The sequence below is a fragment of the Sander vitreus genome, chromosome 3 (genome assembly GCF_031162955.1).
Source record: "Sander vitreus isolate 19-12246 chromosome 3, sanVit1, whole genome shotgun sequence".
Lineage (NCBI taxonomy): Eukaryota > Metazoa > Chordata > Actinopteri > Perciformes > Percidae > Sander > Sander vitreus.
The window spans coordinates 8,968,548-8,995,805 of record NC_135857.1 but is presented as its reverse complement, the minus strand read 5'-3'; the positions used below and the strand labels follow the sequence as shown (position 1 = coordinate 8,995,805).

Below are 27,258 nucleotides of genomic sequence, written 5' to 3'. Positions count from 1 at the left end.
TCATTTATTTGTTTTATTGTCCTGTTTATGAGGACATAAGGGATGTACTTTTTTACTAAAATGACCTCTGTTTATGATGATTTCTTCTGGCTGGATGATTTAGAAAAATGTAAGAATGCTTCAAAAAGGAAACTTTTTTTCATAGCAGATTTTATTTGCCAAGCTTAGGAGACAAGACAGAATACTTTTGTTTAAGAACGAGCTGCAAAAGAACCTATAATTCTGTCAAGTGTAATGAAATGTTTGAACACTGCAGCTGGGTCTTATAAACCCATGAACACGAAAATAAAGGATCAATAAATCAATCAGTATCAGTGGTGGAATGTAACAAGTACATTTTACATTACAAATGTTGAGGTACATGTACTTTACTTGAGTTTGAGCTTTTGTTTTCATGCCACTTTCTAATTCTACTCCTACATACTCGCTACATTTCAGAGAGAAATATTGTACTTTTTACACACAAAACACATGTAGTTTTTAAAATCTGATGTTTTATTATAAATGAAAGCAGCCAACAATATAAGGGCCTACAAGTCCAACTGAAATGATTAGACCATTAAACACACAACTGTTTGGATCCTTTACACTTTCTAAAATGGGAGGATTTTTCTTCATTGAGTACTTTTACTTTGAATAACTTTAAAGTGCTCATATTATGCTTTTTATTGTGTTATATATCTTTTTTGTACATGTTATAGGTTTACAAAGTGAAAAAGCCCAAAGCCCACCCCAAAGGGACTTACCATCTCCAACAGAAACCACTGTTCACAAACTGCTCCAAACAGCTCTATTGTAGTCCAGCCTTTACTTCAGTGACGAACGTGCGTCACTTTGTAACACACGTTATAATGCTCACCTAGCTGCTAGCATGGCACGCCCTCATACTCTGCTTCTGACTGGCTAGTAGTCCTTACCTAGCTGCTGCGTATGTGCGACTCTCAACAAAGATGGAACAGAAGTGAGATGTCTCACTCTGTAGCTAAAACAGAGAGCTCAACACACAGGGTGAAAAGAGGAGCTGCAGCAATGTGCAGTACAACAAAAATATGGTGTTTTTTTGAAAATGAAACCACATAAACCTATTCTGGTACAACCTCTAAATACAATTATGAACCTGAAAATGAGCATAATATGAGCTCTTTAAGTACATTTTCCTGATGATACTTACATAATTTTACTTAAGTAACATTTCTATCAATGCAGGACTTTTACTTGTAACAGAGTATTTTTACAGTGTGGTATTAGTACTTTACTACTCTTTGCTTCTTCTTCCAACAGATGTATCCAGAGCTCCAAATCACAAACGTGGTGGAAGCCAACCAGCCAATCCGTATCGAGAACTGGTGCAAGAAGGAGAAGAAGGTGTGCAAAGGGCATGCCCACATCGTGGTGCCTTACAAATGCTTAGGTAAGCTTGTACACTAATAAGTAGTTGAACCATATCCTTCATATCAGGTGTTCTCCATTGTCCCCTTCTCTTTTTATATTGGTCCTTTATTCAACGTGGAGAAAGGAGAGATTATGATACATCTTAGCTGTAGGCAGAGGTGACACACAGCAATACTGAGAGTCTGATTCAGTTGACTAATCCTGGCCTTGAGCTGCAGATTGAGCAGAGCCAGGCTGGATGGGAGCTAATGTCTCTCAGAATGGATGGGTGAAGGGGGCGAAGCTATTATTGCTGGGGAGGCTTGTTGAGCAATAAAGCACAATCTTATTCCCCCCCCCTCAGACAGTGGGCCATAAACTCACACAGACACACAGGGTCAGCGAGAGGGAGGTATGTGAGGAGGCCTGCTTTATTACTCCCCATCTCTCCATTTGCCTGTGCTGTCCTACACACCTCTCGGCCTCCTTTGTCTCCTGCTGTATCACTGTAATCAGCAGTGGCAACATGGCTGCATTCTGGTTTATTAAATGTCAGATGGAGCCTCAGACTTTGCAGGCCACAGGTCTCTGTGCTTCCTAAATTACAGAAACGAAGCACACTTGTGCTGCCTCTGAGGATTGGAATAACAGAGAAATGCAGTTCTGAAACAAGACTCCTCTTTGTACTTGTCCAGCTATGTCAGGGAGAAAAAAAATCAATCTTCCTCTATGCTGCAAACACTTCCCAGCACCCTTCCTCTGTCCGAAAGCCTCTTGCTGATTGAGTTGTGTCGCTTCCCAGGATGAAAAAGCCATTAGTAGTTGCAATGGACTGTGAAATGGGCTACCATTCAAGAGCATTTTTTGGTAAACTCATGGGACAGCAAACACCCTAACTGGAGTGTCTACTCTGTGGCTGAGACATGAATACGGATGAGAGAGGTTCCCATGCAGAATCGTTCTCCAGAATCCACCGCAGTTTGCTCTCATCTTCCATCCTGAAGCCGTTTACCTCAGACTGACAGCCCCCGCTCTCCTGTCTTCACTGTGGCCGACTGTTGCATCCATCAACACCCCAAGACCTCTCGTTATGATTCAGCAACAGCACCAATTAATTCAAACAATCCCGTGACCTCTTCTGGATTGATTAAATAGCTTCATTGCTTGGTCGTACACATTTTATGTCATCATAGTTAAAGGTCTGCGCGCTCATGCCTCATCAAATTACATAAGGGCTTTTCTGCTGCTCTGCCGGGTGGCAAACGGGAAGTCCCAACAAAGAGAACAGAGGAACCAGATGGAGAAGGAGAGATACACATAAGGTGTTGGCCAGAAGGAGGCTATGGAGAGGGTTTCTGCTTAATTATGTAATGGAGCATGTTAGGTGCTTAATTGGAGGGTTCTGATCATATGCTACGAGCCACGGCATGCCTCTGCCGTCTCACCTCTCCAGCCCAGTGTTTGTCAGGCGAAAGACACTCAGAGATTTTTTGTGTTAGTTGAACGAAAAAATGTAACCGTTTGAAAAAAACCATTGAAAAAAAATTAGGGTCGCCTTTAATATTCAATCCAATGTTCAATTTGTTACATAAACAAAAACTAAAATGTCGGGAATTATTTTCTTCATTTTGTTTTAAATTCAGCAAGCAATAGCTTGAATACTGAATACTGAAAGCAAAAGAACTGCAAAACTGAGTACACTTTAAAATCTGTTTATTTATTGTTAGTATCGTTATCGCGTCATTCTACAACATTATCACATATGGCATATTTTCCTCATACCATGCAGCCCAAGGCAGTGGTGGAAGGAGTACTCAGATCCTTTACGTTACCTTTACTTTTCTGTAAAAGTACTAATACCACACTTTAAAAATAGTCTGTTACAAGTAAAAGTCCTGCATTGAAAATGTTACTTAAGTAAAAGTATGTAAGTATCATCAGGAAAATGTACTTAAAGTATTAAAAGTATTTGATGCAGAATTGTTTTCTTAAAATACAGGGGGCATAAGTAAGTACACCCCTATGTTAAATTCCCATAAAAATAGCCCCAAATCATCACATACCTTCACCATACCTAGAGATTGGCATGGGGTACTTTCCATAAAATCATCTCTCAATGCAAATCAAACCAGCTATTAGGCTAACTGACATAAAACCATGCCAATCTCTAGGTATGGTGAAGGGGATGTGATGATGTGGAGCTATTTTAATTCCAAAGGCCAAGGGAACTTTATCAGGATCCATAGTATCCTGGATCCATGAAATAACTGGCCTTTAAAAATAAAAACCTGCCTGCCTCTATGGGAATTTAACATAGGGGTGTACTCACTTATGCCCCCTGTATTTTAAGGAAGAACATTTATTTATTAATGATACATTATTCATTCACAAAGAAAATTGGTGTCCTTAAAGGTTGGATTTTTCCTCTTTTTTTTTTTTTTATTAAGGCATTAAGATCAATTTCCAAAAGATGATTTTTATTCCTCTTTTTAGTCAACGTTAGCATGGGTTCATAAACTTATGAGTGCCACTGTAGACCAAAGGGAGGTGGGCTATAGCTTGAAAGGTGTGATTTAAAGGGCCAGACCAGCACCCATGTCAAGTTAATAGGTTTATATGAATAATGCAAGTGCAGAGGATGAGCTCAGCGTAAAAAGAGAGAGATGGGTTATGGTGTATCCCACGTATCTCCATGCAAAGGCTCAGTCACAGAGTCCCAATCCGTCCATGTTTCCTGTCCCCCCAAACAATGGCTCTGCAAATGAATGTGCTTTTTCTTCCACGGCACTCTAATCCCTGCAGCATGATGCCTTTGTCAAACAGCAGAGGATTATTTTCGAGCCTTTTTTATTATTATGTCTGGAATGGTGAGAACAGTCAGTGGCACATGTGTGGCTAGGGTGTTGGTTGGTGTGCATGGTAGACTGTCTGTAACGCAATGATTAAATTTTTTTGGGGGGGGGGGGGGTTGCTGGGATAACACAGACTGCAGCAGCTTCTTGAAAAAGAACACAGCAAAGCAAAGAAAGCATGTCCGGGGTATACACAGATGTGTGTGGATTAGGGATCGATATGCATTTACAGTGAAAATGAAAATCTTAAGATTTTGTTATGTGTTACATATTGTATATGTTACAAACTCCAACACAAAACTTAGTTTAAATGAGAAACTTTCAACATAATACCCAGTAACAGAGAGACAGATAGTGTTGTGGGCGGGACATTAAGTCAGACTCAGTGGTAATTCATTAACTTTATCAGTTATCAGGCAAATAAAACACTGATACATCATCTGCAAACTGCCAAAAAAACGACCCGATAATCAGCCAGGGCCGATAATCGGTCTATCCCTAATATAGATCTTTCAAAAGGCACATTTACATTTGATTGCTGTTGCTATATACCTTCTTTAACCTCTATTGCTGTTGGTAGCTGTCAGCAATAAATCCCTTCTATTTCAGGCACACTGAGGCTTACTCTTAGCTCTCATCTTGAACTTTGAGTCTTTCCACCTTTTTAAAGGTGTATATATATATTATATATATATCTAATATTTTAAAGGTCCCATGGCATGAAAATTTCACTTGATGAGGTTTATTAACATTAATATGAGTTCCCCCAGCCTGCCTATGGTCATCCAGTGGCTTGAAATGGCGATAGGTGTAAACCGAGCCCTGGGTATCCTGCTCTGCCTTTGAGAAATTGAAAACTCAGATGGGCCGATCTGGAATCTGCTCCTTATGAGGTCATAAGGAGCAAGGTTACCTCCCCTTTCTCTGCTTTGCCCACCCAGAGAATTTGGCCCACCCATGAGAAAGAGAGAGAGAGACATCATGGCTTTCAAACGAGCAAAGTGGCAGTTGGTCAAGGCCGTGTTTTGGTGAGAAGTGGAATTGAGTTAGTTCCATTTACAGACATGACACACACTTTGCATTTCCTGTTGACTAAGCCTGTGTATTTAACGAGAGGGCAGGTCACACAATGACGACTCCTGATATCATCAGAGGGGGGATTGTGAATACGTTGATAATGTTTTAGAGCACCACACCTCTGGCTCTGTTCACTCCTTTGCCTCTGGGAATGTGTTGAAATAAGCCTGAAGCTTTTAAACACAGTGTTATGACAGCATCAAAAAATGTTAACCTATGTGAAAGGTTAGCTTAAGGCAAGACTTATGCAAGTGCTACAGCGTTGGTTGAGGCTTATGTGTTGCCTGTGGTTAAAAATTATAGATGTTTTTAACTAGGACTGCACAATATATCGCTTTTTTTTTAATCGTCATCGTGATAGCAACTGGCGCAATAAACGCATCGTGAAAGGCAGCGCCATATCGCGGAAGACGTTCAAAGACTTTTTGTGTTTGTTGAAAGAAAATATCCGTAGAAAACTGCACTATGTGGCTATATGTAACTTTCAGTTTGAATTGATTCTAGCGGCCGCTTTTAATGCAAATGTTCTTTTCATCATGGAACATCAACCTGCAGCTTCCCTATGAGTCATGTCTCCCCCCCCCCCCATGTGATCCTCTAATGGCAGCGGATCAGGTTCCTTCCACCTAAAAAGGCACAAACCAAAAATCAGAGCGCACGACTGGATCCTGATAGCATTCTCAACAACTAACACTAGGCAACAACTACATCATTATTTATATCTTTATCATCTTTTATAAAGCTCTTGATGATTTTTGTTAATGTTTGTTAAAGTCTCTGAACTTCACCCACACAGGTGATTTCAGTTCTTCTGGCTGATTGGAGAGTGGGTCGAAGCTTAGATGCGAATAGATTAAGTCACAAATCTTTTCTACCAATATGAATAATAAAGCTGTCATTTGTACAGGCGCAACACAGTTGAGACTCAGGAAGATGTCACTCAGTCAGTCTAGACCAGGGGTGTCAAACCCAACTTCACTAAGGGCCACGCTGGAAAATGAGAATCACATCAAGGGCCAGACATGTATAGTTTGTTGCCTTTATTTCATGGAAAAAGTAAAATATCTTTAACTGTAATATTGCCTATATTATTGTCTCATATAGTCTTCTCATTTACAGTTTGGTCGACAAAAATGTCAAAGAAAATGCCATAAACATCCCAAAAAACGACGTTAAATCGAGAAAAAAAGGCAGCAAAAAAGCGCCAAAAACGACAAGGAAAGTGCCAACAACTTTGTAAAAAGTGACAAAAACTAGGCAGGGCAAAATGGATTGCAAACCCAAATTAATATGGGGGCCGGATCATAATTTGCTGGGGGCCGGGTTTGGCCCACGGGCCTTGAGTTTGTGTGGTCTAAACCAGTGGTTCTCAGCCTGTCGGTCGGGACCCCCAAGGTGGTCGCGAGATAATTTCTGGGGGTCGCCAGATGGTTGGGGAGAAAAAACATCATTTAGACTGGGGAATGGTTTTTACATATATAATGTGTGAAGTTAAAGGTACATTTAACGTGTTGTATTCAGAGCCTCATTTGTAAATCAGGAGGTCCTGGAAAACAGAGAGGGGTCTGAAGACCGGTCAGGGGGAGTGGAAAAAGTCACAAACGCATCATTGGACAAGACTAGGTGCTAGCTGCTAAAGGTAAAACGTCATTAAAGCAAAGCATTATTTGTTTACATGTATTTATCAGAGCATTCGCAATATTCAAAATCAGCCGGGGGAGGTGTGTAGAAACAGATGGATTACACCGGTTTGCAGCTCTGTCTCTCATCATCGAGGAGGTTGGGGGGGTTGCGAACACCAACCTCATTATTCTGGGGATCGCAACTCGAAAAGGTTGAGATGCAATGGAGGTTGGGGGGGTTGCGAACACCAACCTCATTATTTTGGGGATCGCAACTCGAAAAGGTTGAGATGCAGTGGTCTAGACACACTCGCGCTGTCCTGGGTAGAGAGGTATAGAATGAAATATTACACTGACTTACTTACCGTTTTAATGTTTCCAGATGTATGATATCAGGACGATGAGCTGACAGAACTGACAAGTTGAACGTTGTCCAATTAGAACGGACCCACCGCGGTGACGTTTTTGGTGGAGCTGTTCGTTTAATAGTCGATTCGGAAGAAAACGAACATTTTGACAATAAACTACATTAACACTACGGTATGTGGCGTTAAACTGGACAGGCCCAATAACCTCTGAATAGGTCTACTTGTTGTTAAATTGCAATGTGAGCGGCGGAGGATCATTTAAAAGGCAACCGCGACTACATTGTGCGTCTGCCCTATTTCTTATACCGTGGCAGCAGAAATTTTGCCATGGCGGGCCGCCACTACAAAATCAACATAGAGGAAACACAAAAAAACTCAATATTTTGAATGATTGTAAGCTGAGAAACCCATGATATGGATTTAATCATTAAGTGCAGATCTCACACTGATTACACTGAACCTCATTACAGCTTCCTTTGGAAAGTCCTGAAACACAATAGCCGTGCTGTGCACAACATCCTGGTTGGTGCTTAATTTAATTCGCAAGCTTCCAGTGCTAAAGGTATCATACTGCACATTGGGTGTATCCTTACCCTCACACTCCCCTAAATGCAGGCAGGAGAGTGTTAGCGAGGCTGTCTGATAGACCGAAGGTTAAAGGAAAGGCGGATGAATGGAGAAGGTGGAGGAGGAGGTCACAGAGAAAGAGGGGGTATGCTGTATGCTCTCACGCACACTTACACAACTACACACGCGCAGAAACACACAGGCGAGCGGGAGGCACAGCTGCTCTCCAAACACCACCATCCATCATCCACTGCAGTGTGACTGCACATGCCGTCTGCTTGAAACCCACTCTGCCTCACAACCCAAGCAACCTGTGAGTTGAGAGAACCAAACAGAGATAGAGGGAGAGATGAAATAAAGAGAGATAGTGTGTGAGTGAATCAATCAGTGTAAGCATCCGGATCTGGGAGTCAGTTTCTCTCTCTGTGAGAGAGGTGTGCACATATTCAGATCGTTTTACTCAACCCTTGTGTTGTCTTCCCGTTGACCCTCCCCATTGGCCAATTGCTTTTTCCCCCTATACCACCAGTATTTACAGTACATACACCAACTTGTTACCGCGAGTTACAAGTTAAACATTGTTTTCAATGTTTAAATGGTATATATTTGATATAGAAACTTTGAAAACGTGTCAAATTTGAGTTGAGGACAACACAAGGGTTGCGCAAAATGACTATTACAAAGACAGATTATCTTTTTGGCAGTTTTATTTGTCTGATAACCGATTAAGTTAATCAATTAAAAAGTGTTCTACTTTGGCTCGGCTACAGCTCTGTGTGTCCCTCTGCTTCGGTTTCACTCACCACTGAGTCTGACTTAAAGGTGCTCTCAGCGATGTCACACGTTTTTTAGGCTACAACATTTTTTGTCACATATAGCAAACATCTCCTCACTATCCACTAGCTGCCTGTCCCCTGAACACACTGTAAAAAAAAAAAAAAAAACGTGGTCTCTGTAGACAGCCCAGGCTCCAGAAACGGCAACAAAAACAAACTGCGCCAACCTGCACCACCAAACATAACAAACAGCGTTCCAGCCAATAACCGACAAGAAGGATTTTGGGGTGGGGGTTGGGGGGGTTAGTGCGTGGAAGGGAGGGGGAGGGGACGGGATGAGGAGGAGGGAGGGGCGAGCTTGTTTGACAATACTTTGAATGTCAACAAGAAGTAACGTCACCCAACATCGCTTAGAGCACCTTTAATGTCTCGCCCACAACACTGTCTCACTCTCTGTTACTGGGGATTATGTTGAAAGTTTCTCATTCATTAAATAATTGCTTAAAGCATTTAGTCAAGGTTTTGTGTTGGAGTTTGTAACATTCCGAAATCTTAATTTGAACTAAAAGATTTTCATTTTCACTGTAAGTGCATATTGGTTCCAAATATCGGTTATCGGTTTCATTAACCGACTAATAATCGGTATCAGTATCAGCCTTAAAAAACAGTATTGGTCGATCCCTATTAAAAAGTAAGTCATGCATTAAAATGTGTACTTGTGTGTACAGTAAATAAGTATTATCAGCAAAATCCACATCATCAAACGTAAAAGCACTTTCAGAGTCTCATTTTATGTTATTCTACTCTATTCATCTGTTAATATACTGTTGGGTAGTTTAGGCAGTCCATAACAATACGTCATATTGTTTGACACATTTTACTATGTGTCAAAGTAAAATATGTGTCAAACCATTCTGAATGAAGTATTGTGGTCCCGGCCTACAAATCCTATCCTACAGACTAAAGGAAACCTCTTTGTTTGGTTCAGAGCCCTGCAAAAGTCACACTATAATCATTTAAAAAAAAAATTATTTTAATATTTTTAAATGAAAGTGAGAATAATGATTCAAAAATGATCATTCCCTCCAATATCGTGAATCAGATCGCATTCGCAATATCAGTCGAAATATTCGCATTTCGACATTTACCTCATATCGTGCAGCTCTGCAGGGCCTGGGGGGGGGGGGGCGCGCTTGTGTGAGAGGCTGTTACTGTATCTCCTGGGTGGAGATGAGAAGCAGCTGCTGAGTCCTTTGCTATTTCCAGCTCTCTCCTCTTCCTATCCTACCCTCTCATTTTCCAAAACACTGCTTTTCCCCCCTCGGCCTGCCTGTCTACCTCGCCTGGTGCTCCAGCAGCTCCGCCTCAGGCCGAGATCGCGGCCAACCGCTAAATGAGCAGTTACAGGACGGCTCGTCATGAAACCTCTAGACCCTCATCTGTTTTCAGTCCGCCCATTGCTCAGCCACTCTGATCTTGGTCTATATCGACGATGTTTCATTTGCAGGATTATTCAGATGCCGACAGAAATTCAGGCGGATGTCCTTCACTTTAGGCCAGATGTCTGTTACCTTCCTCTTTCTCTGTGTTGGCGTTCTAAACTCTGGTGGATTTGTGAGGACTATGGTTAACTGCTCCTCAGATTTCTGCAGGGTAAATCCAGACAGCTAGCTAGACTATCTGTCCAATCTGAGTTTTCTCTCGCACGACTAAAACTACTTTTGAACTTACTCATGTTCCACCAGAACAAGTTTCTTCCCGAGACTATTTTGCAGAGGCACTGTTGCTCCGTCCGGCGCTTAGCGCCGCCCAAGACAATTGTGATTGGTTTAAAGAAATGCCAATAAACCAGAGCACGTTTTTCTCTTATCCAAGAATGTAAGTAAGTAAGTAGGTAAAGTTTATTTGCTGTACATAGCCCTTATCACAGAGTCACAAAGTGCTTCACAGGCAAAATAAATACATACATTAAAACAAATTGAATGTATTAATAAAAGGCACAATAAATCATGGTAAAACACAAAAGCATAAATACAAAGTAATAAAGTCAACAATGTGGCTGAACGAACGCCTGACTAAAAAGATGTGTCTTTAGCTGATTTTTAAAGATTTCAACAGAGGCAGCCACTCTTAAAACATGAGGTAAAGCGTCCCACAGTCTAGGAGCGATTGTTTCAACAGCTCTGTCACCTTTAGTTTTCAGCTTAGTTCGAGGAACAGCCAGTAATCCCTGATCAGAGGACCTCAAAGATCTGCTGACCACATGAGGGTGCAGCTGATCACTTATGTAGGCCGGTGCCTGACCACTGATGGCTCTGTATGTAGTTACAAGAATCTTAATTAATTAATCTCATATTATGCTTTTTGGCTTTTCCCCCTTTCCTTTATTGCGTTATATATCTTTTTGTGCACGTTATATGTTTACAAAGTGAAAAAGCCCAAAGTCCACCCCAAAGGGACTTACCATCTCCAACAGAAAACACTTTTCACAAACTGCTCCAAACAGCTCTGCTGTAGTCCAGCCTTTACTTCAGGGACGAACTGCTCAACGTTATAATGCTCACCTAGCTGCTAGCATGGCACTCCCTCATACTCTGCTTCTGACTGGCTAGTAGTCCTTACCTAGCTACTGCGCATGTGCGCCTCCCAACAAAGATGGAACAGCAGTGAGATGCCTCACTCTGTAGCTAAAACAGAGAGCTCAACACACAGGGTGAAAAGAGGAGCTGCAACAATGTGCAGTACAACAAAAATATGGTGTTTTTTATTTTTTTTTTATTAAACCATGTAAACCTATTCTGATATAACCTCTAAATACAATTATGAACCTGAAAATTAGCATAATATGAGCACTTTAACGGTAGCCAGTGCAAAGAGGCTAGGATAGGGGTAATATGACATGACCTTCCTGACCTTGTCAGCAGCCTAGCAGCAGCATTCTGGACCCATTTTAAACGACCTACAGATGATTTACTGAGGCAAGTAAAAAGAGAATTAACGGCAATCCAAACTCGAAGAAACAATGGCATGTATAATCATTTCTAACTCAGCGTAGGATACAACACGCCTGAGTTTTGCAATGTTTCTGAGGTGGAAAAAACAAGTGGGGGTTAAGGACTTAACATGTTTGTCAAGGCTCAAAGCCAATGCTGTGTGGACTAGCCAGATCCTACTCCGCAGCGCTGTGGAGGAAGATCTGGCAATGTGAGACTACTCTGATCTGGACTTTGACCTAAATCTTCTATTCATCCCTCCCTCTCTGCGCCTGGCATTCCGTCTGTTTCTGATGGCAGCGTTTCTACCTGAGCGTCTCGTCACGCTCACAGCCAGTCAGCTGTCCTTTTTAAAAAAAAATCTTTTTTATGACCCCTGCGCCATATGCTTACATGCACATGCTTTCCAACCTGCAACTATTCATAGGAATTCACAAGATGCCTTTTAATGTAATTTATTTCCTCCCAGATCTGCTCTCTATCAGCTCCTTCTGTGAATAAAACAGCTTGAATTTTGAATCCATCAAACAAATGATATCACAAATGAGTCTGGACTATAGCTTAAAAGAGTCACAGTTGTGAAACCTGATTTTCTCAACTGCCATTTTGATTGTGGTGTTACAGATGTGGCTATAGAGGAGGGATGAATCCCTGTGGGCTTCATGTGCAGATGTTCAAGTGTCAAATGGCTTTTCTGTTATACTGCTGTAATGAAATGTAAAAGACCAGGCAGCTATGAATTATTGAATCACGCCCCTTTGTTTCACTCATCTCATCTGCTATTCCTTTTTTTAGTCCCTCTAAGCCAGGGCTGTCAAACATACGGCCCGTGGGCCAGAACCGGCCCGCCAAAGGGTCCAATCAGGCCCACTGTGTGACTTTGCAAAGAGTGAAAATTGCAGAGAAGTATTTAATTCCAATTCCAAATTTACCACTTTAATTCCCTAGAATATCCGAGTTCTTTTTCCGTAAATTTCTGAATTTAAAGGGGAACTATGCAGTTTCTTTTTTAGCTTTGGAGTCATTGGAATGACGTTTTTCGAGTTGAATGGTGGTCGTCTCGCTCCCCCCTGGCGCCTGTGAGCTGAAAAACCACCCTTGTAACTTTCGGCCGGCGAGCCGGCGGCCTCAGCACCAGGAAGTATCGCGTGATATCAGGTCTCGCGATGTAACAAATTGCTTCATGGCACTGCACACATACGCCCATTCAGGAACCGGCTAACAAGGTAGTGATGGAGTTTTTCACACTATTGTCATGGCTGAGCCGGCTAAAGAGAAGCAGAAAGCATTGTCGGAGGAACAGAGAAAGAGGAAACGGCAGACGCCCCTTTAATCTTAAAGATTCTGAGTTTTTTTCTCAGAATATTACCCCTCTCTCCCGGGTCCGTAACATTATTTATTTATTAAAACACTGTCGTAGCAGAAGCAACTTGCGTTTTCCAACGTCAAGCTGACGAGAAACTTTCTGGAGTGGTTCACTGGTCTGGCCCACCTGAGATCAAATTAGGGGCAGGTGGCCCATCAACAAAAAACGAGTTTGACACCACTGCTCTAATGTATTGTTTTTAAAAAATCAGTTTTACATTTTTTTAAGACAAATGTACAAACGATACATAAACAAACAGTAGTGCTACAGGACTGGTCCATATAGTAAAGGGTAATGGGACATTATTATCAAAACAAAACAGGGCACTGTACTTGCACAGTAGCCCGTAATAGTGGTGACAGCAGTAAGTAGAATAGACAAGTCAACCCCATGGCCATTAGTTCCAGTTCAGACATGTGATAATTGTCCAGATTATAGTCCACTCCCAAAAGTTCCAGTGGCCACTTCCAATTATGAAGGAAAATCTGGGTCCTTTTATTGATGTAGGGTCCAAGTTTCTCCAGTCACAACCTCTGAGATAAGATATTTCCACATGGAAACAGACGGAGGGACATCACCGAGCCACCTGATCATTATGGCTTTCCTTGCTAGCATCAAAAGTGACCTGAATTCAATGTATTGTTTCTAAACTCCCCTGCCAGGTCACTGCTCAACGTGTTGTTGAGGAGAGTAATTATTTTTGGACAGATTGGCAGTGTGACTAACAGGAAAATTGGTCTGTGTGATTTGCTGTTACAGTGGGCGAGTTTGTGAGTGACGTGCTTCTGGTTCCAGAGAAGTGCAAGTTCTTCCACAAGGAGCGTATGGACATGTGCGTCAGCCATCAGCAGTGGCACGGTGTGGCCAAAGAGGTAAGGAAGGAATGACTTCATCAGAGCTACATTGGGAGGCTGCAGCTCCAAGATAGCAGAGCAATGGGAAAGAAAAAGCTATGTGGGAAGTCTTAAGCATCAGTGTCTTTGACTTTGAATATATATATATATATATATATATATATATATATATATATATATATATATATATAATATGTGAATTGGTTTATTTCCAACAACATACAAAAAGAATAAACAAAAACCACCAAATACAAGACACAAAAGTATTTCACAATGAAAAAAGCAAAAGCAACAATATAAAATACAAATAAATGAATAAATATTTGTGTCCAAAAGGGAGTAGGAGGAAGCAAAATGCTTTTCTGGTCCCACCCTTTTTTGAAATGTCCATACCATTTTATTACAAAAATAACCCTTATCAGAGTCTTTCTTCGTTTCTCAATATACAACCCTATAACTGAAAACCTCGTCAAAACCCCAAAACATTTGCTGATCTATCAATTGATCAAGTTACCATTCCACCGTTTCCTTAATGAAATTATTTATTCATGTGCAATCCTTAAGCTACTGTCCATCCAGTATATTTATCAAGCACAGTTCAATTCTAAATAGATCACAACGAAACGGAAGCAAGTTAATACAAAAGAATACACTAGCAGTCAATAATTTGAACATCTCCCCGCATCTCGACTTTAAGAAATCAAACTGAACAAACATTTCGTCCCTTGTCCCTGTCATACTGGCACTCTTTTATTACTTCGCGCTCTTTCCTCTTCCCTCCCTAATCTCTTCCCACCTGTCTTAGTGAGTCTCTGAGGTGCTCTGATCAAAGTCTGGCTGGGAGCCCTCACATTTCAGCTCTTAATCACATTAGTGTTGCGGCCGTAATGCAGCTAATCTCCTCTGGGCAGCTCCAGAGCCGGCCCCTGGGGGCCCTTGGGGGCCACCCTGACCCCGACAGTACGAGCAGCAGCTCACCCAGCCCATCAACCGTCTGCTCTTATCTCTTCCAGCTTGTGCTTCCTGACTCCTAGGCTGCGTCTGAAATTCCACACCAACATGCTATTTAGTAGCTAAAACAGTATGTGAGATTTTTTTAGTATGTCCGAAACCTTAGTATGAAACCAATAGTATGTTAATTGCATACTATTTATGGTAAAATATTACAGTATGCAACCACTAGACACTACGCCGGCATAAGTATCCCACAATGCAATGCAGGATTAATGACAGTGTTTATAATAGACAAAAAGACAGCAACCAAGGCAGCTCTGTAACGTCAAAAACACTTTAAAGCTATAGTGCGTAGTTTCTGTCTCCCCCATGAGGAATTCTAAGTAATGACAACAACACTGTTGGCGCGTCCACATGATACAAGCCTTCCGTGATCGCGCGGAGGATTAAAAAAACACGATGGACTCTTCAGAAGAGGTCATTATCTTCACTTGAGTTTCTGCTAACGAAAGTCGCCGGACGACACAATCTTCTGAACATAGCCATACTGAGAAATACAGAGAGAGTTGTGTGGAGCTGATAGTCTCAATTAGCTTTGTAGGTCAGTGTATATTTTGGTCATTCGATTTTCATTTCATAAACAGGTATTAAAAAAACAAATGGTTATTTGATTTTCGTTTTTAAAATACAAAATTTGAAATTGAAATACAAGGCGTTCTATTTCTTGTAACAAAAAATAAAATCACTCGAAAATAGAAACGAAAAAAGGCCTGTTTTTTCATATTCAGAGACCGGATGTTGCGCCGGTGTAGGCTACCACGGTCAGTGTTGCTTTCAACCCAGGCTAAAATTACTTTGAAAACCTAGCTATACTCTTGATAATGCTTGGAGGGACTTTTATTTCATAATGTCATATTTCTTTATTACCCTCTCTCCCTGCTTTCCTCTGACTCTCTGTCTCTACCCGCAGCAGACAACTTCCCCCGAAGAGAGTCAAACCAGCTGAGGACTTGACTTTCAGTTCACAGCTGTAACGTTACTGTTACATTAACGTTACCGTTACAGCGCCAAAGTCTGGTCCCAGCAAACTTTCTGTTGCTGCCGCTAAGCTTGCTGATCTGGCAGAAAGTCACCGGCGGTTCGGGATCAGATCATGGGGATCAGACCTCCGGTGCTGGGTCTAATGTTATAATGTTCACACCTGCTAGCTAGCTAGCTAGCTAGCAGGTGTAACCTAACCTGTGACCTGGGTCCCCGGTTCGCTCTATGTTCGCTCCCCGGTGCTGACTGACTCTGGTCCGTCTGCAGAGCTAGCGTTACCCGCTCTAGCTAAGCTGGGAATCAGACCAATCTGCTGCGCTCGTGTTTTATTCATCATTTCTTTTCTTTGCAGATAGTGATATGCTTTGATGCACTGATGTCAGGCAGGCTTGCTAGTTGCTTTTAGTCTGAGTCTGTGAGATAACCAAACTTCCTTTGAATATAACGTGTAAATAAATAGACGAAAATAAATAAAGGTCCCCTGAAATAAATACAAGTAAAACATATAGGCTATTGAACTATAATGACTAATGCATATGTTTATATGTATGCCTCATTTATGTATTTCATGATGTATTTCATAGCCATATTTATGTATATTTATATAAAGAGGTGCAAAAAACGGATGAGCAGTCGCTCAGGAAGTTAGGCTATAGTTTCCCTCAACTGCAGCCTGGTTTAAAGCAAAACTGGTAGACTACACCGGTGCTAGTCATGGATGTATTAAGAGAACGTGCTACTGCCTTGAAAATGCAACATCCGGTCTCAGAATATGAAAAAACTTTTTCATTTCTGTTTTCTAGTGATTTAATTTTTTGTTATATGAAATAGAAAATGAAAATCAAAGCATGTTTTAAATTTTCACATTCCCTTTTGACAATGAAAAGGAAAAAACACCTTGTATTTCAATTTTGTATTTTAAAACGAAAATCAAATAACAATTTTTGTATTTTAATACCTGTTAATGAAATGGAAAATCCAATGACCAAAACATACACTGACCTTTGTAGCAACTCATTTGGCAATGGCTTGAATGTAACGGACGTTCATTAATATCAAAAAGTTACTTAAGTTAATAAGTTAATTTACATTTTTCACAAATTTAAAAACTGTGATTTTGTCACCTGCAACTGTTGCTGACCTTTTTTTTAGTAATGTAAGCATTACCTGGCGATGCCGCTAGAGCTGAGGTCGGCAGGGGTTGTTACCAGGGTTATGCGTATCCAACCGGCAAGGAGGCTCTCAGGAAGTGACGTTGAAAATTACAGCTCAGTGTGTCGGAAAAGATGCACACTACTGTTTATGTATGTAGTGCATACTAGTATGCGATTTCGGACGCAACCGTACTCTTCCCCAACACGTATTACCAACGCCTGGATCTGTGTGTGATCTGCAGCCTTAGATAGTGTGACATCCAGGGGCACAAACCAACTACATTCAATAGCAAATGTGTTACGCCAAGCAGTAATTAATCATACAAGTGGGAAAATCTGGGTAAGAAAAATGACTCCAAAACAATCTGAGCTCCCTCACCAACTGCCACTGAGACGTTGTTGAGCAGGGCAGTTAATCCTCCACTGCTCCAGTGGACTGTTAGTCTGGCTATCACCAGACCAAGCTCAATCTTTTAAGATTGAACATTAGTCTGGGGAGTCTGCTCTGTATTTTCTACTGCACAAGAGGCGTGATCAACGGTAGAGTTAAGATTCTCTGCCCGAACCCGAACTTGCCGATATTTCCCAGCACTATGCTCGGCCGGGCCCTTGATCAAGAATTTGTGTTTTTTTAATCATGGCCTAATTGGCCTAATTGGGTGAGGAGAAAGCTATGCCATAATCATGCGCAGCGTCTCCTCCACTCGAACGCATCACAGCGGGCCAGCTGTGCTGTATTGTGTAGCATAAGTGCAACATGGAGCTTGAAGATGTAAAAACATAAATAAAAACAAAAGGAGAATTAACTTTGAGCAAGTTTGGAGGAAAGTTGGAGGTATGGAACCATTTTAAACAAGTCGTGGGCAGTGACAACATATGTGTCGGCTTTGTCGAGTGCATTAAGTGCGGCACGCTGCTCGCCTATGACAGCCAAAAAAAAAAAAACGGGGACGATGAGCAGACACATGAAGCAGGCTTGCCGTGGCAGAAAAGATGATAGTCAGCCTTCAATGTCCTCTTTTGTTACTTCTCCAAGCATACCCCTTCCAAACAGATTTCTGCAGTTCAAACAACTCGGAATTGTAGTTGAGAACGTCAGTTATGACGGCCCACGTATTAAAAAATTGTCGGGTTGAAATCTGGCTCATAATTACAGTTAATGTGTCGGGCCGGACACAACGTGCACGGGCTCGGGTAGGGTGGGGCTTGATTTTTTGGGCCCGATCTAAGCTTTAATCAACGGGCATAGTTCAAATGACTCTGTACGCAATTGCATAGTCCTTCAACCAATCAGACCAACGATCCGGGTGACGTAGCAGCGACAGCGGCATCAACGGGTTGCTGCGCTTCGGTGGCCGCCATGTTGAATGTAAACAAAAAGCTGCTTTGTCGCTTCCCTATCGTCATTGTGTTAGAAAAGTGAGAGAGATACGTGCCTTGTGAAAAATGGGTCCAGTATTTATTTTGATTGATTGTATTTTATAAACTACATGTGTTTTGGGTGCAGAAATCTTAATGGTTAAAGTAACTAAAGCTGTCAGATGAATGTAGTGGAGTAAAAAGTACAATATTTCTCTCTGAAATGTAGCGGAGTAGAAGTAGAACGTGGTATGAAAAGAAAAAGACTCAAGTAAAGTACGAGTACCTCAACATTTGGACTTAAGTACAGTACTGGAGTAAATTTACTTAGTTACATTCCACCAGAGCATCTTCTGGAGCCTTCTGGCCATGTTCAGCCGATCCCATCACTACTCCTTCCCCTCCCCCCCTATCAGGCCTGTGCCAAGAGCTCCATGGTGCTGCACAGCTACGGCATGCTGCTGCCCTGCGGCATCGACAAGTTCCACGGCACCGAGTACGTGTGCTGCCCCTCCTCTCGCAGCGGGGAGGCCGCCGCCCCTTCCCTGCCCTCCCAGGAGGACGACGAAGAGGAGGAGATGGAGGACGAGGAGATTGACGAGACGGACCTGGAAGACGAGGACGCTGTAGAGGACAGGTGAGCAGGCTGCGGCGGGTTTGCGAGATCATTGCATGCAGTGTTTTCTCTCGGTTTGTAGAAGACTTAGGTTTGGGTATTTTGGGGGGGTAATGGCATCCTTCTTAAAGAAAATGTGATGTTTTTCAATTTAAAAACATGCAATTTCCCCATACATTTTGTCAGGGGTGTTGCGGTAATTTCCCAAGTAAGGGGGACAGATTGTTAAGAGAATAGAAATAGAAATGCCCAGGTCCAGGGGCAGGTTCTGGCCGTAAAAGCCCAAATTTGGTGGTCTCTGGCACATTCTAATGCCACTATTACATCATATACACTGATCTTACACTTTTTCTCCCTATATTATTTTGTATATATTGCCTTTTGTTATGTATTATTTTATTATTGCCCATATCTGATATGAGTCCATCAGCATGACATGTCCCACGCATACCCCGTGTCTGCTACACCATTGCATTTTGTGTCTCTTTGTGGGTTTTTGTCTCTTTGTTGTCGTGTTGTGTCTCTTTTTAGTCCTTTTGGTTTTCTCTGGGGTTGTTTTGGGTGTCTGTGGTTATTTGGCGTCTTTTCGTACTCGGCTTGTTTCCCTTTGTGGTAATTTAGCATCTCTTTTTCACATAATTTTGGCCCGTTTATTATCACCATATCTGTGTCTAAAACGTTAAGCTAAAAAGCTAGAGCAGATAATAAATGAATAAATAAATAAATAACACTCAAAAAGCTTAAAGACCAAACTTGCTGAAGAAGACAAACTACAATCATTAGATCTGAGAAAGTCTTTTAGTTTCATTAATTATTTAATTAAGTGCTGCCCAAAACAGCTCCGGGGTGCTGCACCTAAACCTTCTGATGGCAGGGGAACACCCTGGCATGTCTGTGAAATATTGCTCGGTAACGTCCGCTCTGTTGCGAAGGGCGGGTACTACTGGCCATCTGGATGAATGAAAGTGTCCTGACATTGACCTGTGGCAGCTGCTCTGCCTCGTTTGATAAATCACTCCTCTTCCTGGCTTCCACCCCTTCACTCAATCACCTCCTCCTCCACCTCCTCCCTTCCCCACCTCCTCAGTGAGACACCAGCCGACGAGCAGCCCACACAAAAGGAGGAGCTGGCGCAGGGGGAGGAAGACGAGGATGAGGAAGACGAGGAGGAGTACCACTACGTCTACGAGGACGAGGAGGCGGATAAGGAGGACGAGGACGAGAAGGAAGAGATCAGCAAAATGTCCGAGAGCCAGGACGAGGACAAGACTCTGCAGGAAGTGAAAGGTTTGTAATGAGTTTAAATTCTAACGTACTCTCCTGCATTCTCTCTCTCTCTCTCTCTCTCTCTCTCTCTCTCTCTCTCTCTCTCTCTTATTGGCACTTTGCCTACCACTGAAAATATAATCAACTTTTTTTTTACCTTTTAAACTATCAGCAGTTATGCTTAAATCTCAGCCAGACTGTGATTGGACAAGTGTATGCATCAGCAGTACCTTTTTCTTCAGCTCACAGCAGACACTGTGATGTACTGTTCTGCTTTGTCAGAGTACGTAAGGATGAATTATGCTGCCTTGTTTGTAGCTAAACTGCTGCTAAATCCTGCTCATGTACCAAAAAGGACTTTCTCCAGTTTTTTCATTGTTTTGTGTAATCATATTTGTGGATGTAGCAGCGGTAAGTGAGTGTTAGTTTGTATTTGAGAGTGGAATGAAGTGCTGCTCCCCAGTGGCCGGATGATCTAACACGCTGTCCCCTGGCAGCGGTGTGCACCCTGGAGGCTGAGACCGGCCCCTGCCGCGCCTCCATGCCCCGCTGGCACTTCGACATGAGCCAGAGGAAGTGTGTGCGCTTCGTATACGGGGGCTGTGCCGGCAACCGCAACAATTTCGACTCGGAGGAGTACTGCATGGCCGTGTGCAAGCGCCTGAGTAAGTCTCACCAGACGGAGGCCTCTCTCTGTCTCTCTGTTTGTGTCGCCGATGCAGACTCTCGGCTAAAAAATACTTTAGGATACTATAGGTTTAGTCTTCAGCTTTCACTCATCAAAGCACACAGCTGTTATTGGCATGCCACCTCCACAACAACTCAATTCACCCAACGTCATTTTCCTTTCTTTATTTTTACACTGATATATCAATTGCTGCGACTTATGATTATTATCTGTCAATAACTTTAAAATGAAGGCCGCTTGTTGTTGCTCGTTTTGCCAGGGCAACAGCTGAAAATCCAAAGATATGTAATTTACAATGATTTAAAGGGGAACTATGCAGTTTTTTTTAGCTTAATTTACTTTAACTGAACAGTTTCGGAGTCATTGGAATGGTTATATGACATTTTTCGAGTTGAATGGTGGTCGTCTCGCTCCCCCCTTGCGCCTGTGAGCGGAAAAACCACCCTTGCAACTTTCGTCCGGCAAGCCGGCCGGCCTCAGCATCAGGAAGTATCGCGTGATATCAGGTCTCGCGATGTAACGAATTGCTTCACGGCACTGCACACATACGCCCATTCAGGAACCGGCTAACAAGGTAGCGATGGAGTTTTTCACTATCGTCATGGTTGAGCCGGCTAAAGAGAAGCAGAAAGCTAGGAAAGCGTTGCCGGAGGAACAGAGAAAGAGGAAACGGCAGACTGACCGAGCGAGGAGTCAGACACAAGTAAACGTAGGAGCTGCCAAATATCTATTCTGAAGCTGTAGGGGAGCTCTATAGAGAAAACTGCAGCAAAAAGCGAGAAAACGGCAAAGAAATGGCTAAAACTGCATAGCACCCCTTTAAAACAAAGCACCAAATCTTCACATTTAAGAAGCTGGAAGCAGATTTAGCTTAATACCTTGAACAATTTGTCTAAAGTGTTACTGATTTTTTTGCTGTCAGTATATTATTCAAATACTAGTTTGATCACTGTATCACTGCATCAAAATGTCATGTAGCGTCCAGTTCTTCACTAATATATCTTAATGTTTTCATTTATGGGACACACTGGTCCATTAGTTTCACTTCTTTCTCTACTAAACTGGAACTGTTGAAATGTTCAATATTAACTATATCTGACAGATAGAAATGAATCTTATATTAGGTTTTATTTGAATAAATACATTATTTAAAAAGATATAGGACACTATCTGAACCTATAGATACTGTGTCTGTATTTGAGAGAACACTTTTTTTCATTCCCGTTTTCAAAAAAAATGCTTACTCAGATTCATAGTCCTCTCTATTTATTATTTGATCCGACTGTATTTTCTTTAGCCAGTGTTTCGTACAGCTGCCGTGTTTAGACAACGTTGCATATATTGGAGAAATGTTGCTTCGTTTATTAAATTAAGTAAAAGGTTTTTTATAGAACTTTTGTATCTGTTCCAAAACTCAGACATTGTAATTGAGTTCCACTAAAGGTAAGAATTTAAAATGGTACGCTTTCCAAGTCATTTTTCAATTGGGATACAGACGTAAAGTTATCATTTTAATTAATGTTCATTCACATGCATGCAACTTCAAACACACTTGGACACTTCCTTCTTCTCTGTGTGCCTGTCAGTGTTCACTTCTGTCTGTCTCTGTCTGTCTGTCTATCTGTCTGTATGTCTTTATGTCTCTCTCTGTCTGTATGTCTCTGTCTGTCTATATGTCTCTCTCTCTGTCTGTCTGTCTGTCTGTCTGCTAACAGAGCACTGCCACTACTTTTTTGCCAGAATCCCATCAGCATATGTTTATTTTTGCACCAAATGACCCACCCCTCATCAGTTCAAACAGTTTATGGCAATTGGATTTTTCTTTCGCATTTCAGAAATAAAATATTATTAGGAGCTGAAGCAGTAAAGTTCACAGAGGGGAAATTGTGCGTCATCCGTTGCCCCGTGCCTCCTGTTTTTGACGCTGAGGTGAAACGATGAGGTCTCTTCCTGTTTGCGAGCCCGGAGCGTTATTGTTCTTGCGAGTTGCGGCGGTGCGGGGAGTGACTCCTGCGTGACTGTATAGAGAGGAACCCAGAACAGAGCCCTCTGGCCTCTCCCCAGATGACCCGGCCGTCAAACAGAGATATTTCCATTAGTGTGGGAGAGGCGACCTGTCAGCAGAAAGCCAATGGGAAGATGAAAGGAACTTAAAAGGAAGGACTGTCAGATTCTTTTAAATTTATCAGAGTTACTGAGCGTGGAATAACGCCAGTGAGAGGAGTTATTCTGTGAGGATTTTTGTCCAACTTCAATCTGCATACCACTTTGAACTCTCTCGCTCTCTATCTCTGTGCCCAGCCGTCTGTCTGTCTTTCTCTTTCTGCCTACCTGTGTCTGCCTGAATTATCTGTCTGTCTGTCTGTCACTGTGTCTGTGTCTGTGTCTCTCTGCCTGGTTGTCAGTCTGTCTGTATGTCTGTCTTTGTGTCTGGGTGTCTCTCTGCCTGGTTGTCAGCTTGTCAGCCTGTCTCTCTGTCTGTGTGTCTGCCTGGTTGTCAGCCTGTCTGTCTGTATCTGTGTCTGTGTCTCTCTGCCTAGTTGTCAGTCTGTCTGTCTTTGTGTCTCTCTGCCTGGTTGTCAGCCTGTCTCTCTGTCTGTGTGTCTGCCTGGTTGTCAGCCTGTCTGTCTGTCTGTCTGTCTCTGTGTCTGTGTGTCTCTCTGCTTGGTTGTCAGCCCTGTCTGTCTGTGTGTCTCTCTGCCTGGTTGTCAGCCCTCTCTGTCTGTCTGTCTGTCTCTGTGTGTCTCTCTGCCTGGTTGTCAGCCTGTCTGTCTCTGTCTCTGTGTGTCTCTCTGCCTGGTTGTCAGCCCTGTCTGTCTGTCTGTCTGTCTCTGTGTGTCTCTCTGCCTGGTTGTCAGCCTGTCTATCTCTGTCTCTGTGTGTCTCTCTGCCTGGTTGTCAGCCCTGTCCACTCACCATCTGTGTCTGAATTTGCAGCCATTCCGCCGACTCCTCAGCCCACCGATGATGTGGACATCTACTTTGAGACCCCGGCCGACGACAAGGAGCACAGTCGCTTCCAGAGGGCCAAGGAGCAGCTGGAGATCAGGCACCACAACCGCATGGAGAGGGTGAGTTACCAGGTCCAGTCCCCTAATTAAAGAGGCGATAAGTAAGATTTGTATTGCTTAATACTTTGCTAATATACACAACTGGTCAAAAGTTTGGAATCAGATGTCTGAGAGGATTACTTTATTTATTCGTCATTTTTTACGAATAGATGCTGTTTTGTATGAAGGGTCTGTACGTTGAGTCCACCAGATAACTGAAAGGGCAGACATTATACTGTTTTATCTATGTTAAAATAGATATTATTGTGTTATTATACGGAAAGAAGAAAAACATCAATATCACTATATAATATATAATAAGGTGATTTCAAACTTTTAAACGGTAGGGTACAATATCTGTGATAGTGATCAGAACTAGTTAATCAAAGAGTATTTTCCCAGAGGCAGAATCTGTTTTGGAACATCCTACCAAAACCTGCAGTACTTAGCCAAATAACTGCCTTTCTTTAAAAGGTACACTCTGTAGAGTTTTAAGTTTTTTTAATTTTTAGCTAAAGTCAATGTCTTCATTCATGAATATGTCCTCATTGGTGTAAAATGACCTCTGCCAATGATCTGACTTATCCTCGTAAGCGAAGAATTTCTTATCTGTATTTACATTGGACGGACAAGTCCAAGGAGGCTTCCGTGTCGTTCCGCCATTTTGAAAAACTATAATCGCTGAGAGGGACATAGAGCACTAGCCTAGCTGTCTAGTTAATCCACAACGCGTTTTCGTTCAGAGCCAGCGTCACGTGACTGAAACCAGCTGAAACGGAGAAGGAGATCAGCGAGAGGCGCTCGTCACCGCCCCGGCAACATTTGAATGCCTGCACTGGCCTTTAGTTCATAATGGAGGATCATGCTTATGCCGAGCCACAGGAGAAGGAATCCTCGTCGCCAAAAATTGGAAGACATGTCATAGCTTCTTGGTACTTAACGGCTACCGTAGTTGCACCACGCATTTGAAAAAGCGAGGCACTAGAGAGCACTATTCGTTTGAATGCAAAATACAATTTCACCGCTAGATGGGAGAAATTCCTGCACAGTGTACCTTTAACGAAAAAACTACAAAACTAAAGCTGTATTATTATCACAGAATTATGCATAGCAATAAACATTACATTCACAAAATGAATAGAACTTGTACTCCTTTAGAGGACACCCATGAGGTGAAAGCTATTGTTCTTCATTGATTTTTCTCATTAAGAAGGAATCATAGATACAAATAAATATTATGAGGACAGTGGCGAGAGAGTAAGAAAGAGAGAGTGCACCTGTAAAGCTCAACAAAAAGGTAATGTGTGTGAATGTGCGATAGTCTTACTCACAAAACAGCCTGTCATAATAAATGCAGGTCTCTAAAGTAACTCGCAACACACGCTGAGTGAACCAAGTTACAGCAGGAAGAGTAGAGAAATGACAGAAACACAACTCAATCTGTTTAGATTTTTTTAAGGAATTGCGGCTTTGAATGTACAGTAAATAAGGTGCCAGAGTGCATAAAAAAAGCATCAAAATAGAGCTTTTTCATAAAGAAAAAATTCATAAAGGGACGATCCCCCCTGGACCCAGGTCCGGGCTAAGTCTATAATATCCGTAAATCCTAGAAACAGCCCTGAGTGAGGATTCGTTTCGCATCACTCTTTCTCTGTGACTGACCTATTTTGCAATAACATTGAAAGAATGTTGAAACATTTGAGAAGCAGACAGAAAATCAGACTTTTTAAAGTACTAAAATAAGATAAAGATAAAATAAGAACACGTATAACATTTTTGTAGTTTAAGTAAAAGTAAAATGTATCTTAAGCTTGTTGGGGGTGCAGCTTAGAGTAGCTGCTGCCTGAGAGAATTCAGGGCCACAAAATGAGCTTATCGGTTGGCTCGCTAAGAATTCCCAAAATTTCAACGGAAGAATATGGCAAGGAGCAAAGTCATACTTTAAGGGTCACTTACCTTTGTGCAATGAAAGGCTTTCTTTTGCCGCCAAATGCCTGTTTGACTCACTTTGAGTCGACAGGTGCAGTAAGACCACCTTGCATGTCGCTTAAATTCCGTCTCTCTTTCTCCAGGTAAGAAAAGAGTGGGAAGAGGCTGATCGCCAGGCGAAGAACCTGCCCAAGGCTGAGAAGCAGACATTGATCCAGGTAAGACACACTGGGCCTCATTCACCAATCGTTCTCAAGAACAAATTTGTTCTTAAACCCCAACTTGCGCAGTTTTCACGAAGATTCTGGCATTCACCAATGTTTTCTTATTTGGGATTTGTTCTTAATAGAGTGCGGATCGGGCCACATTTCGTCCGAGCCCGGCCCGCATCCGACTCAGTTAAAATCTCTTTTTTTTTCTCATACTGATGACACACGTACGTTTGTAGGAAGGTATTCGGAAATGTCAACAGATGAGCGCATCGGCGCACACGGGGCAACAAGCGCACGTTAACATAGGCGCACACCTACATAATAAGCTTTTTTAAATTTCAAATGTTCAATGCCTTATCGCGCTGATGTGACCGAGCCCGACCCGAACCCAAACATAATTTCTAAATATCTGTCCGAACCCGGCCCGGCCCGTCGGGCACCGCCAGGTCCCGTCGAGCTCGGTTCGGGTATCCATCCTCTAGTTCTTAGGTAAGAACAGAATCTACGCACACTCAAGAGCACTCTTACACACAATTGAGAGCTGACATGTTTGCGCAAAACAAGTAGTTATACCGCTTTCATCCGTTCTAATTTTAAATATATTAATATTTCTTTACAATTTTGTAACTAATTATTTTCATTATTTTACACATATTATTTGTTTTAATAAATACACACTACACTTACACTGCTGCTCATTCGCAAAGCACTTTGAATTGCATTGTGTATGAATTGTGCTAGGCCTATATACTTCATCAGTTCTGCCCCAGTCTCCGGATACAGCGTTCAATGCATGAGTAAATGCCATAGACTGTTAACAGTCTACGGTAATTGCATTCCATGCATCAGTTTTATTTGCTGATTAGTATGCACTGCTGACGTTTCTAAATATTATGTCTCGTTTTTCGTTAACTTCTTGCAGCAGTATCCCCACTTTCTTTTTGAGTCGAGGCCTCCACCGTCTTTATCACGTCTTTTTCAAGTCTTTTTCAAGTGTGCACACGTCCCTGCCATCTCATGCCCTTTAATGGGAATTAACGGGGCGTTTACCTACGCTCAATAGGAGCGACGGGCACGAGCTTTCAATTTACGAAGACATCGGGATTCATCATTCTAAGGACACACCTGCGAACGATTCTGCTG

General features: G+C 42.1%; 1 protein-coding gene across 3 annotated transcripts in view; it reads left to right on the top strand.

Annotated features, from left to right (window-relative positions):
- aplp2 (amyloid beta (A4) precursor-like protein 2) overlaps positions 1 to 27,258 on the top strand; it is a 96,460-nt gene that overhangs the window by 45,111 nt on the left and 24,091 nt on the right. For 2 of the 3 annotated variants that reach the window (XM_078245886.1, XM_078245885.1), the window contains exons 3-9: positions 1,282 to 1,411; positions 13,752 to 13,864; positions 18,771 to 18,991; positions 20,058 to 20,257; positions 20,734 to 20,901; positions 23,862 to 23,995; positions 26,047 to 26,121. In XM_078245886.1, coding sequence (XP_078102012.1) covers positions 1,282 to 1,411; positions 13,752 to 13,864; positions 18,771 to 18,991; positions 20,058 to 20,257; positions 20,734 to 20,901; positions 23,862 to 23,995; positions 26,047 to 26,121 — 1,041 coding nt within the window. The remainder of the gene's footprint in view (positions 1 to 1,281; positions 1,412 to 13,751; positions 13,865 to 18,770; positions 18,992 to 20,057; positions 20,258 to 20,733; positions 20,902 to 23,861; positions 23,996 to 26,046; positions 26,122 to 27,258) is intronic. The other variant, XM_078245887.1, reaches the window with a different exon arrangement.